General features: G+C 40.1%; 1 protein-coding gene across 1 annotated transcript in view; it reads left to right on the plus strand.

The window, feature by feature from the left end:
- The first annotated feature begins 3,238 nt into the window (after positions 1 to 3,238).
- The window catches only part of GARS1 (glycyl-tRNA synthetase 1), a 40,288-nt gene continuing 30,620 nt past the window's right edge, over positions 3,239 to 12,906 (plus strand). Inside the window, exons 1-4 of the mRNA XM_079931762.1 lie at positions 3,239 to 3,534; positions 10,052 to 10,153; positions 11,046 to 11,148; positions 12,177 to 12,318. Coding sequence (XP_079787888.1) covers positions 3,313 to 3,534; positions 10,052 to 10,153; positions 11,046 to 11,148; positions 12,177 to 12,318 — 569 coding nt within the window. The 5' untranslated portion in view covers positions 3,239 to 3,312. The remainder of the gene's footprint in view (positions 3,535 to 10,051; positions 10,154 to 11,045; positions 11,149 to 12,176; positions 12,319 to 12,906) is intronic.

Raw genomic sequence — 12,906 nt, forward strand, 5'->3', positions numbered from 1 at the left:
AGTATGTGTAAAAATTTTAACTGCTTTTCATATTGAAAACTATTAATATAAATTCAAAATTACCTTTAAAATACAGCCAAGGGGCTTCCCTTGTGGCACAGTGGTTGGGAATCCTCCTACCAATGCAGGGGATATGGGTTCGAGCCCCGGTCTGGGAAGATCCCACATGCCGCGGAGCAACTGGCCCCGTGAGCCACACCTACTGAGCCTGCGCGTCTGGAGCCTGTGCTCCGCAACAAGAGAGGCCGCGACAGTGAGAGGCCCGCGCACCGCGATGAAGAGTGGCCCCCGCTCGCCACAACTAGAGAAAGCCCTCGCACAGAAACGAAGACCCAACACAGCCAAAAATAAATAAATAAATAAATTTAAAAATACAGCCAAATAAAAATTACGGTTAATAAATATCAAATTTTGAAATAAAAGTTGTAAAAATGCAAATAATTGTAAAATTTGTATGGAAATACAAAAGACCCTGAATAAACAAAACGATCTTGAGAAAGAAAAACAGAGCTGGAGGAATCATGCTCCCTGACTTCAGACTTTACTATATAAAGCTACAATAATCAAAACATAGTACTGGCGCAAAAACAGACAGATCAGTGGAACAGGATAGACAGCCCAGAAATAAACACACACACTTACGGTCAATTAATCTATGACAAAGGAGCCAAGAATATACACTGGAGAAAAGATAGTCTCTTCAATAAATGGTTCTGGGAAAATCAAACAGCTATATATAAAAGAATGAAATTGGAACATTCCCTCACACCATATACAAAAATAAAATCAAAATGTATTAAAGACCTAAATGTAAGACCAGAAACCACAAAACTCCTAAAGGAAAACAGAGGCAGAACATTCTTTGACATAAACTGTAGCAATATTTTTTTGGGATCTGTCTCCTAAAGCAAAGGAAATAAAAGCAAAAATAAACAAATGGGACCTAATTAAACTTAAAAGCTTTTGCACAACAAAGGAAACCATCGACAAAACAAAAAGAAACCTACTGAATAGGAGAAATATTTGCAATGCTATGACTGTTAAAGGGTTAATATCCAACATATATAAACAGCTCATACAACTCAAGATTAAAAAAAAAAAAAAAAGGCAAAAACCCAAACGACCCTATTAAAAAAATGGGCAGAAGAACTGAATAGACATTTCTCCGAAGAGGAAAAGCAGGTGGCTAACAGGCATTTGAAAAGATGCTCAACATCGCTAATCCAAGGAAATGCAAAACAAAACCACAATGAGATGTCACCTCTCACCTGCCAGAATGGTTATCATCAAAAAGAACACAGATAACAAGGCTTCCCTGGTGGCGCAGTGGTTGAGAGTCCGCCTGCCGATGCAGGCGACACGGGTTCGTGCCCTGGTCCGGGAAGATCCCACATGCCGCGGAGGGGCTGGGCCCATGAGCCATGGCCGTTGAGCCTGCGCGTCCGGAGCCTGTGCTCCGCAACGGGAGAGGCCACAACAGAGAGAGGTCCGCGTACTGCAAAAAAAAAAAAAAAAAAAGAATACAGATAACAAATGTTGGTGAGGACGTGAAGAAAAGGGAACCCTCATAAACTGTTGGTGGGAATGTAAATTGGTGCAGCCACTGTGGAAAACAGTATGGCGGTTTCTCAAAAAACTAAAATATCACTTATATGTGGAGTCTAAAAAATTAAACTAGTGACTATAACAGAAAAGAAATAGACTCACAGATATAGAGAACAAACTATTGGTTACCAGTGGGGAGAGAGAAGGGGGAGGGGCAATATAGTGGCAAGGGATTAACAGGTACAAACTATTAGGTATAAAATAAGCTGCAAGGATATATTGTACAACACGGAGAACATAGCCAATATTTTATAATAACTATAAATGGAGTATAACCTTTAAAAATTGTGAATCACTGTCTCGTACACCTGTAACATATAATATTGTGTATCAACTATACTTCAATTAAAATTTTTTAAATTACCTATTAAAATAAAGCCAAATAAAAATTCTGATTAGTAAATATCAAATCTTGAAATAAAAGTTTTAAAAATACAAATTGTTTAATATTGCAGAAGGTCCTTCTGTACCTGCTCTGCTTATGGGAAATTGTGTGTACTTCTCCAGAACCACAAACCGGAACAGGAAGAGAATATGAAATTTCACAGTTCTGGGAAAGGTGACTTAACTCTGTTGAGCTTGTCTACTCTTGTATACTCCTAGGGTGGAACTGCTGGTCACACATAAGGTGTGTATGGTTGGCTTCAGTAGCCACTGTCAAAGAGTTCTCCAAAGTGGCTGTACAAATCCACATTCCTCTCAGCTGTGTGCGAGAGTCCCAGAGCATCACTGCACTTTCCATCATTTCCATTTTAGGCATTCTGGTGGGTGTGTGCAATGCTATTTCTATAACTAATACATTCTTTATTTTTCTATTCCCTCTGTAGAAAGGGAATCCAGCTTTTGCAGCCAACCCGCCCTTGGGGCAGGAGGGAGGGAAGAAGCCATTTCCGGAGGGTCCATCAGCGGGGGCCTAACTACAAGAGGGAGGTCAGCTGAAGCAAGGCCAGGCAGAGGGAATCCCAGGCACCTGGACACTCATCTCCACTCTCTGGCACATTATCTTTTCCCAGACTTTCCTCATCTCTGCTGATTCAAATCTTGTTCGCCCTTCAAAGGCTGGTCAGCACTGATCTTCTCCAAAAAGCCCGTCATTCTTCCCCTTCCTTTCCCCAACTTTTGTCTTGACATTGGAAGGCATGGATGGGTGAAGGTGGGCAAATCATTAACCTCTCGATCTGTTTCCTTATCGGAGGATCATCTGAGCTGAGCAACACTGAGTCTAAGTCCTTATCTGATGTGATGTCTAATGAGCCTTTAAGAACCAGGGGGCGAAAGAACACAAACAGAAGTGTGTACTCCCGTCGGTCAGCCAGGGCGTCAGTGCCCCTGTACAAGCCTGTGCTCTGAAGGTCCTCGTGAGTTTCGGTCAGCATGTGTCGGATGGAGCTGCGTCCTTGAAGGCCCACTGACGCATAATCGTGCAAATCTGTTCGCTGGGGGGGGGGGGGGGTTCTACCTGGGACCTCGCAGCCCTCCCGTGCGCCCACTGTGGGGTAAGCCCTCTCGGGGCTCTGAGGGACTCCGGGTCCTTCCGGGATTTTGTGTCGAATCGGCTGGTGGCGACCCGACGCCGCGTCGGGGGTGGGGAATGTGCGGCTGCGCGCGCACCGCGGCGTTTACGCGGCGATTTCATCATGCACCCGGCCTGGCCGCGCGCGCCGCTTCCGCCGCCGCCCCCTCCGGACTTCCCAGGGCAGCGATCTCATGCCCTCTCTGCGCCCGGCGCTGCTTAGAGCCACCCGCGCCGCTCTGCTGCTGTCGCCGCTGCCCCGGCTCCCGGCCCGGCCTCCTCTTCTGCCCTGCCGGCCCATCAGCAAGCCAGCCCGCGCCCCGACCTCGTTCCCCGCTGCCGCCTCCCGGAGCAGCATGGATGGTGCGGGGGCTGAGGAGGTGCTGGCACCTCTCAGGCTAGCGGTGCGCCAGCAGGTACCGGCATTCTTCGCCTTCCCCTCAGCCCCGGCTCTCCTCTCCCTGGTCCCCTCCTTCTCCTCCTCTCTCTCTCTTCCCCGGGCACCGGTCCACCTCACCGATTATCCCTCTCCTTCATTCTCTGGAAGCCGTTGGTTTCTAGGCATCTTCCTCGCCTTCCCCACGTTGGACCCAAGTCCCCGCGTGCGCCGGCCACCTTCCCTCCGGTGGACCCCTGTCCTCCCCTCTCCTGGGGTGATTTCCTCGGATCCCTCGACGTTCTGCCTCCCTCCTCATGCGATCTGTTCTCCCTTCCCAATCCTTGTTACTGCCCGTACCACTTGCTTCTCCGATGGCGCTGGGATCTGTGACCCTTTGCTTCTCCTCCTGTCCTAGCTCAATAGCCTCAACTGAAGATTTCCAGTCCCTGCTGTGTTCTTTGTGCTTCCTGGGTGGCGAGATTCCTAATTCTTCCCTGATCAATTACGTGCCGAAGCTGCGGGTTCTCCTCTTCTCACTGCCTGACTCTTGTTTTTTAATCTTCAGGATGCTTTGAATAGTGTTTCCTCCTTGACATCTTCCTTCATTCGGTGCTTAGTTAGCAGAATGGTCCGTTGAGGAAATAAAAATAGTTGAAACGTGGATGTGGGGAGGTGTTGAACTTTTTTTTTTTTCGTTTCTAATAATGTGAGTTGATCGTCCTTCACTTCTGTCACCTTTTCTGGGTTCCCCAGAATGAGTGAGCTTTCAGATCGTAAACGTGGGAAGCTGTAAATGTCCCTGAGTGACTCGGTGAAGTCAGCCATCCTTCGTATGGAACATTTTGAAATTTGATTTTGCGGAAGGGAGGGAGGTTTCATGGGCTGGAGAGCTTGGTGATCTAATACAGGCCTCCTTTTCCTAGGGCACTGCATGAGTGTCAGAATTTAGAGAGGACAAGGAAAAGATTATTTCAAAGGGATTCTCACATCCAGTCAGGTAGAGCCAAAAGCTCGGAATAGGACCCCGAGGATTGATGACCTAGTAGTGAACACCGAATGGGTTTCTCCTGCACGGGCGCCTGATGCAATAACTTGCCTTAGCTATGGAGGGTGGATCCCTCCCTCGGAAATAATTCATTGGGGCAGAGCTGCCGAAAATTCGGCAAATTCTGCCACTTTATCTACTTCTTTCTAGTTTGAGCCTGACTGATTCAGTAGTGTTTTATTTTGAAATTTCACTATGGGCTTAATTTTTTCTTTATTCTTGATACCAAAGCTCTGTGAATGCTTATTCTCCATGTCCCTCCACCCACCCTTCCCAAATGAAATTAGGTGTGGTTCCTTTGTCTTTTCTCTAACTCTCAACTTTTTTTTTTTTTCACTTCACTTTAGAAGGGAGAATACATCTAATTTGGAAAAACATACACCCAAACCCCTCCCTCTGCCACGTTAGCCTGGAACTGCAGTGCAAATTATCCATCTGTAGTAAGACTGTGGAACTAGTTAACTGAAGTAAACTTTGATGATGGAATAGCCTTCCGATGTTATTACTATCTTGTGTATTGTTTATGTTGGCTTGATTGTTAGTTTTTTGGTACTTCAAGGTATTTTTTGAATATGTAAGTTAGTTTATGTAAGTTAGTTTTTGTTTTTTTCCGTACTTTTCCAGGACCACACATATATTAGTTAACTACCTGGAACTTTGAATCGCACTGATTCCAGGGTCAGTTGGAAGGGAATTTAAAGATCATCTAGTTAAACCGTTTTTTTTCCTTGGTTTTTTTGTTTGTTTGTTTGTTTGCTTATATGAGGAAATGAGACACACGGTCACTTCTTCTCATTCTACATACTTCCACTGTGAAGTTTGTGCAGTTGAAGGCATCCTTGGAGTGGGATTTTTTAAGGTGCTTAATAACTGGTCTTGTTAGTGGCATGTGTTTCCGATAAATATGTATTTCATATAAATTTCCCAATCTGCTATGCTACGTGGATGCTGTTTTTTAATGATTTGGTTTGTTGATTGACTGAAATGTATCAACAAACTACCATCTTATTTCCCCTTTCATTTCATAAAAGAAAGTGTATTTTAATACCAAAGAAAGGACAGACCATAACTCAGAATAAAGAACAGTCTTTTATATTTAGCAGGTTTAGCTTTGAAAAAAGGTCTAATACATTGTCTTTTTTTTTTCTTTTTTTCCCCCCTTTTACTGCATATTGGTGAAAACTTTGTCCTGGAGTATCTTGTTTGGGAACTATTGCTCTAGGGCAGTGGTTCTTAAAGTGTGGTCTGCAAATTCTTGGAGGTCTCCAAGGTCAAAACCATTTTTATAATAAAACTAAGAATGTTATTTGCATTTTACACTGTGTTGACATTTGCACTGATGGTGCAAAGCATGGTGAGTAGAACTGCTGGCCCTGAGCACTAATCAAGTCAGGGATACTAAGCCAAGTCATTATATTCTCTGCCACACTCTCACGTGTTTTAAAAAAAACCAAAAAACAAAACAAAACCTCAGTTTTGCTTTAGAGTATCCTTGAAAAAGCAGTAAGAATTATTATTATTATTTTAAATATTTATTTATTTATTTATTGCTGCATTGGGTCTTCGTTGCTGTGCACGGGCTTTCTCTAGTTGCGGTGAGCTGGGGCTACTCTTGCGGTGTGTGGGCTTCTCATTGTGGTGGCTTCTCTTGTTGCAGAGCACAGGCTCTAGGTGAGTGGGCTTCAGTAGTTGTGGCGCATGGGCTTAGTTGCTCCGCGGCATGTGTGATCTTCCCGGACCAGGGATCGAACCCGTGTCCCCTGCATTGGCAGGCTGATTCTTAACCACTGCACCACCTGGGAAGTCCCAATAAGAATTATTAATTTTATTAAATTCGGACCTTTGTGCACACATCTTTTTAATATTCTGTGTGACTAAATGGGAAGTATGCATAAAGCATACCCACGTATGATGATTGCCTGAGGAAGAGCACTTATGATTGTTCGAGTTGCAAGAATGAAACACTCTAAAATGTCTGACAAAAAATTGTTATTCAGTCTTGGGTTCCGGAAAATGAGTGAAGTGAGACTGTCACTTCAAAAAGCAACTGATAGTATTTGTGGCCAATAATAAAATTCAATTTTGGGAAATTTTAGAGCCCTGGATTTTTCTCTGCTTTGATTTTCTGAACTGAGAGTGCCCATTAAAACTGTTGCTTAATCCACAGAGGACAAATGATAAGTTTATGAAGTTTTTGTCAATGGTTATAAAACTTGGAAATCTGAAATTAACTTTTTAATCTTAACAAGAACCTTCTAGGCCCATGTGTAAAGCCAAACATCTTAAAAAGGTGAGGAAATGTTTTCTTGTTTTTCCTTGGCCAACTGAATATGCATCATGATATATATGAAGGATGCATGAAAAAGATCCCTTGAAGTGATTTCTCACCTAATAAGTATTCTGCTTTATAATCACAGACTCTTAGTTCTAATATATGTCTTTATGGTAAGAATTTATACAGGAATTAAGCTTCTAGATGATGTTTCTTAAAGGTAATTTAGAAATATTGATGATGTTTCACATCGGTTTCGTTCAACACACACACACACTATAGTTGGTGGTGAAGAAAGAGGGAAGAAAATAATTAGAAATTAGGAATCCTTAAGTACTTACTTTCCATGTTTCGATCACCTCCAATTCTTTTGTTTACACAATTAAATCATTATAAATCATGGTTTTAATTATTCCATTATTCAAAATAAACACAATTATTTCCTTAATTCACTGAGATTTTTTAGAGATGATTAACTCAGTGTAGGAATCCTCACTTTCCCACTGCTTCTGTTGATAGCTAGCCTATCCTTGAATGTATGTGTGCCTGATTGTGTGCCTGAACTTTAAGAGACAGAAAAATGATTCAGGAAAACTAATTTTAATTTTAAAAATTTTAAATTCTTCCTACCTTTACCTTTACCTACTTGTGGCCTTGCTTACCCAGTGTCCTTTGAAAAGCTCCAAAAGAAAATATGGGAGTGCCAATACTTGACACATCAGGGTAGGTATTCAAAAGAACTGCTTGCTTACTTCTTTAAGACATTCAAAAAGAACTGCTTGCCACTCTCTTTTCAGAACACAGACCCTCACAAGGTTCTTATCCCCATCAAAAAGCACTGTCAGTGAACATTTATGAGATAAGTGTTCTGACGGGTAGACGAAGGGAAAAGAACCACTGAATGAGTAAAGAATAAGCCAGTAGATATTTACCAAGTACTAAGTGCTTAGCGTTGTGCTAGGTTTAGGTTGTGATAGCAGGCAACAAATATTTGAGTGCCAGAATTGACATGCCGGAGTTCCTGTCTTAAAAGAGCCTGCTTTATAATGACAGGGACAGATAAAATGTGTGTAAATAAAGAAGCCAATCAATTGATAGGGTGATTTCAGGTATTGTACGTGTAATAAAGAAGTTAAAGTTAGAAGGTGACTAAGGATGTTGCTTTAGCTAGAGAGGTCAAGATAATAGAATAAAAACTGCTAGTATAATAACAGACCAGATTTATTTGTACACAGTAAGAGATTGAGAGGAAGAACCAATTCAGTGGTTCTCAACTATATCAGACCCAGTGTACCCTTTTACACCAGATATTTTGGAATTCTCCATTACTACCCTGTAATGAAATTCATATGAAATATCTACATAAATTAAAGAAAGATATGTGTATGCATAATGCTCTAAATGTAATACAAATAAATAAAAAGTAATTTATAATAAAATGATATTATTTTAATATGTAGATTTGGGGGTATGACTCCACTGGAAGTTATATTGAATTAAGCAGATGCTTATACCTCTACGTAGGTTTACTGTGAATGCAGTTGCTCTAAGTGCGCATTGATAAAGGTATACCGTATTGTTTACTCAGGATGGCAGCATAGCCTGTGGTCACATGGTTTGTTTTTTATTTCAAATAATAACAACTTTGTAAAATTCTGAACAAAGCAAGGTACAATTTTCCTTTTTTTAAAAAAACTGAAGTATAGTTGATTTTAGTCTTGCTTTAAATTACATTTTCCTGGGTGCATTCCTGGAGAATTCATGTATGTTAAAACTGGGAAAATTCTTCTCATGGTATATAAGCAGAGTTAGGCTCTAGGTTGAGATCATTTTAAACAGCTTTTTCACCCCTAACTGGGACATTCTAAAGTAGAATGAATTGCAGGAGAGGGGGACTCATTGAATGAGGGAAAATAGGCAGGAGCTTAGAAAATATCAACAACAGGGAGAAAGGTTGATGACAGGCTCCTCAAAGGAGCTGGAGTTTTAGAAGGAGAAAAGAGGAATTAGTTTGAAAGTACAGAGGGGAATAAGGAGGACATCTATCCCATTTCCATTCTCTTCTCTGTGTCTCATTACCTCATTTGTATTTTCAACTTTGTCTCTCTGCTACATTCCATGGGATGGAAATTATCCATGGATAATTTCTTTAGGTCGTTCTTCTAGGTCACTAATTCTCTCTTCACCTGTGTCTGATCTGCTATTTAAACTGTCCAGTGAGTTTTGAACTTCAGTGATTTATTTCCAGATCATCTGTATGGTTCTTTTTCAAGTCCCCTGATTGTTTCTGATATTCTCTTGTTCTTTGCTCATGTTGTTGATTCCTCCTTTTATTTTAGTTTAAACATCTTGAGCATTTAAAAAGTATATTTGGTCATTCTAATACTTTTAAAGGATCTAATTTTGTTATTTGTCATTTCTGCTGAGTCTCACACATGGTGGCTTCTTTCCTCATGGATTTTTAAATTTTGAGTTTAGTGCTTATTATTTTGGTAACCCTAATCTGTGAAAATCCTGAAAGGCCTATGGAAGGTCTACTCCTTTAGAGAGCAGTTGCTTCTGTTGGGCACCCAAGGGCTCTATTAATTTGATAACTTTAATTTCTCATCTTGAAGTTTCCCAGACCGTGTGATAGTGTTTTGTTTTCTCAGATTGCCTATTCCACCACATTGCTGTAATAAAATCAGTGTACAGGGTTGTTGGAAGTGAATAAAGTAGTCTAAAGAAAGTAGCAAGGAAAAAATTCCAACAATAAAGGGCAGAGGAAGATTAGCCAGTAGTGACTGAGAAGAAATGGTCAGAGAAGTAAGCGGAAAACTAAGATAGTCATTTTTTTGTATGCAAGAAAGGAGAGGGATTCAAGGAGAGGGTAGTCTATTGGTTCTTCTGTGTTCTCAGTAGTTATATTGCTCTTTACTTTTTTTTTTTTTTGCTCTTTACTTTTTATCAATGCTTTTCTCTCCACCATCTGTCTCCTCCCCACAAAGAAAACAAACAAACCAGTAATAATCACCCTGCAAGCATAGTTATTTATGTACTTGTATTTGGATATTCTGCTAGATTATAAATGCTGAGGGCAACGACCTACAGTTATTCATAATGAACTTTCACATAATAAACATTTGAATTTCCTCATTCTTACACGGATACTTTTTAAAAGGCATGCTTAAAAACCCATTCCTAACTTTTCTTGACTTCTGAAACCAGTTGTGAATACAGATTCTCTTTGTTGGCTAGGGAGATCTTGTGCGAAAACTGAAAGAAGATAAAGCACCCCAGGTCGATGTAGACAAAGCAGTAGCTGAGCTCAAAGCCCGGAAGAGGGTTCTGGAAGCAAAGGTGAGTCTCAGGAGCCTCAAAAAGGAATGTAAGTAGGTATAGGATTGTTTATCTTTATTTAGTCTCTTTGGGCAGGAGAGACCTAGAAAAGTTTCTGAACAAGTAACATTTGCTTTATCTCTATTTATCCAGTATGCCTTCCTCTCCTCCCCCTCTACTTGGCAGACTCCTTCTTCATCCTTTCAACGTGTAATTCAAAATTTCTCTACAAAGCCTTCCTCAACCCTGACCTACCCCTTCTCCCCCCAGACTCAGATCCTAGACTGGTTATGTTTCATGAATTTCCCTGGAAGACATTGTGTTCTTTATTGAATTCTCCTATACCTGCAAATAATGGTTATGCTGCTTTAAATTATTTTCTTTTAAGGAAAAGTTCTAGTCACCTGATACCTGCTTCCAAACTTTTCAAATTATAAACGTCCCATCAACAAACTGAAATCGTTTGGAGTTTTTTCTTTTTTTGGCTGCACTGCATGGCTTGTGGGATCTTAGTTCTCCAACCAGGGATTGAACCCAGCCCTGGCAGTGAAAGCACCGAGTCCTAACCACTGGACCATCAGGGAATTTCCTGTTTGGAGTTTTAAGTCGCTATTTTGCTACAGGGATCCACTAAAAATTCAGATATTGCTTATCAGTATCTGCATCTAAGTAAGCTTAGTCTTGTAATCTTGGAAATGATCGTATACTTTCCTAAATAATTAAGTAAAAGTATCTTTTCTGTAACTCAAAGGGGAAAAAAACCCTAAGGTTTCTTTTGTTTTAAGGGTATCAAAATCTTGTCTGATAAATTTATAGTGAATTCTGCTGAGGAATAAAGCAAATTCACATGTATAAATTGAAATTCCCATTCACTCGTTCAATCACATATTTTCTCTTTAAAAATCCCTTACAGGAGCTAGCGTTACAGCCCAAAGATGATGTTGTAGACAGAGCGAAAATGGAAGATACCCTGAAGAGGAGGTTTTTCTACGATCAAGCTTTTGCTATTTATGGAGGTAGGGGATTAATGAGAGAAAGAAAAACTGTGTTGTTAGTGGCTTTAATATTGTTCTTAAATCAAAACCACAGCTTGCTTGATATCTAATAGTTTCAGGTCACACAAAGCAGGGGATAGATATCTTGCTTTCATTTGTTTAGAGTCATTCATTTGGCATGATATCAGTTCTTATTTCCCTCAACCCTATTTATTTTTGGAGATAGCGTTTTTCCATTAAGACTTAGGGAATTTGGAGAGGCCCAGATATTAAGTGTTTGATGTGTCCATGTACATATCAGACCCTTCTTAAAATGCCAGTGAAGACCTGAGAGCAGTAGAGGGCCATTCTAGCACTGGCTGACTGTACTGTGCCGCTCCCCACAAGGGCAGTGGTAAACCATACTTTCTAGATTATTCATTATGGCAACTGCCAGGAGAAAACGTTCTTCATGGCTATGCAGATAAATCTCTACATCTTTCTGAACACTGTATGAATTTATGTAGACAAGTATAATTCACTGATATTTTTCATAGTTAACGGAGATTACTGCAACAATATTAGACTTTCAGTACTTTGCCACTGAAACTTGATTTGAGTTTTAGTCTGAGCAGATCTCTAAATGTCTTACTTCTTGAGGTTTAAATAGTGGCTCAAATACCCAAGAATAAATTAGAGAATTGGGTGCTAAAATTTGAGATCATTGTTATTCAGCTGATGCAGCAAATTATCTTCTTATTTCTGTAATCTGCTTTTTCATTTTGTTTCTTACATATGGAGGAACTTCTTTTGTTTTTAGTTTTTTGCTAATCCTACTTGAAATTTCAAATATGGAAATACTGCAGTTAATGGAGTAAGACCATTTTAGTTTTACTTCTGTCAGCTACCTGGAAATAAGGCGCTTCGGTGTTAAGGGATTTGAAGTGTTGACTTGAATACATCTTTAGGGAGTATGTGAAGTCTTACAAGTATCAGTTTCTCCCATCTGCTTGCTTTGATTCGTGCAGAGTGACAAGGTAGAGTACCCGTTTTCCTGTCATATTTTGCAGGTGTTAGTGGTCTCTATGATTTTGGGCCAGTTGGATGTGCTTTGAAAAACAATATTATTCAGACGTGGAGGCAGCACTTTATCCAAGAGGAACAGATTCTGGAGATTGACTGCACCATGCTCACCCCTGAGCCAGTTTTAAAGTAAGGTCTCTACTTTGAGGGTTGACATTCTTGAATATGCATACTTAAGTAACTTTTTGATTCAAAAAAACTACCCATGTTCATTGTGAAAATCTGGAAAATAAAGAAAAACAAAGAAAATATATACTCATTGCCCACAGGTAGCCGTGTTAAAAATGTTGTATTTATCCTTTCTGTCTTTTTAAGTTCATGTGCGTTTAGTAGCACAGTGCTTTTTTTCACATAATATAGGTGAACATTATGTCATTAAGTATTCTTCTAAAGTATTTTTAATTACGTGCCATAATTTACTTAACTAGTGCATGAGGGTAGGCATTTAAGTTGTTTCTTATGTTTGATTACATTGAACATCCCAATAGATGAGTTTTTATGTATATCCTGATTATTTCCTTAGTATAAATTCATAGAAGCTCTGGGCAAAGGTGTGTATATATTGTAAATCAAATGCTACTATCTGTATTGATGTTTCAATGCAGAAATTTAGATTATTCCTACCAACGTTGTTGAAAGCAAGTCAGGATTTCTCAAATACGAAACTGAAAGAGGAATTCTTACATTTTGTATCGCATCACTTCATTCATTTAATGT

Source organism: Stenella coeruleoalba (assembly GCF_951394435.1).
Source record: "Stenella coeruleoalba genome assembly, chromosome: 9".
In the NCBI taxonomy this organism is placed as follows: domain Eukaryota; kingdom Metazoa; phylum Chordata; class Mammalia; order Artiodactyla; family Delphinidae; genus Stenella; species Stenella coeruleoalba.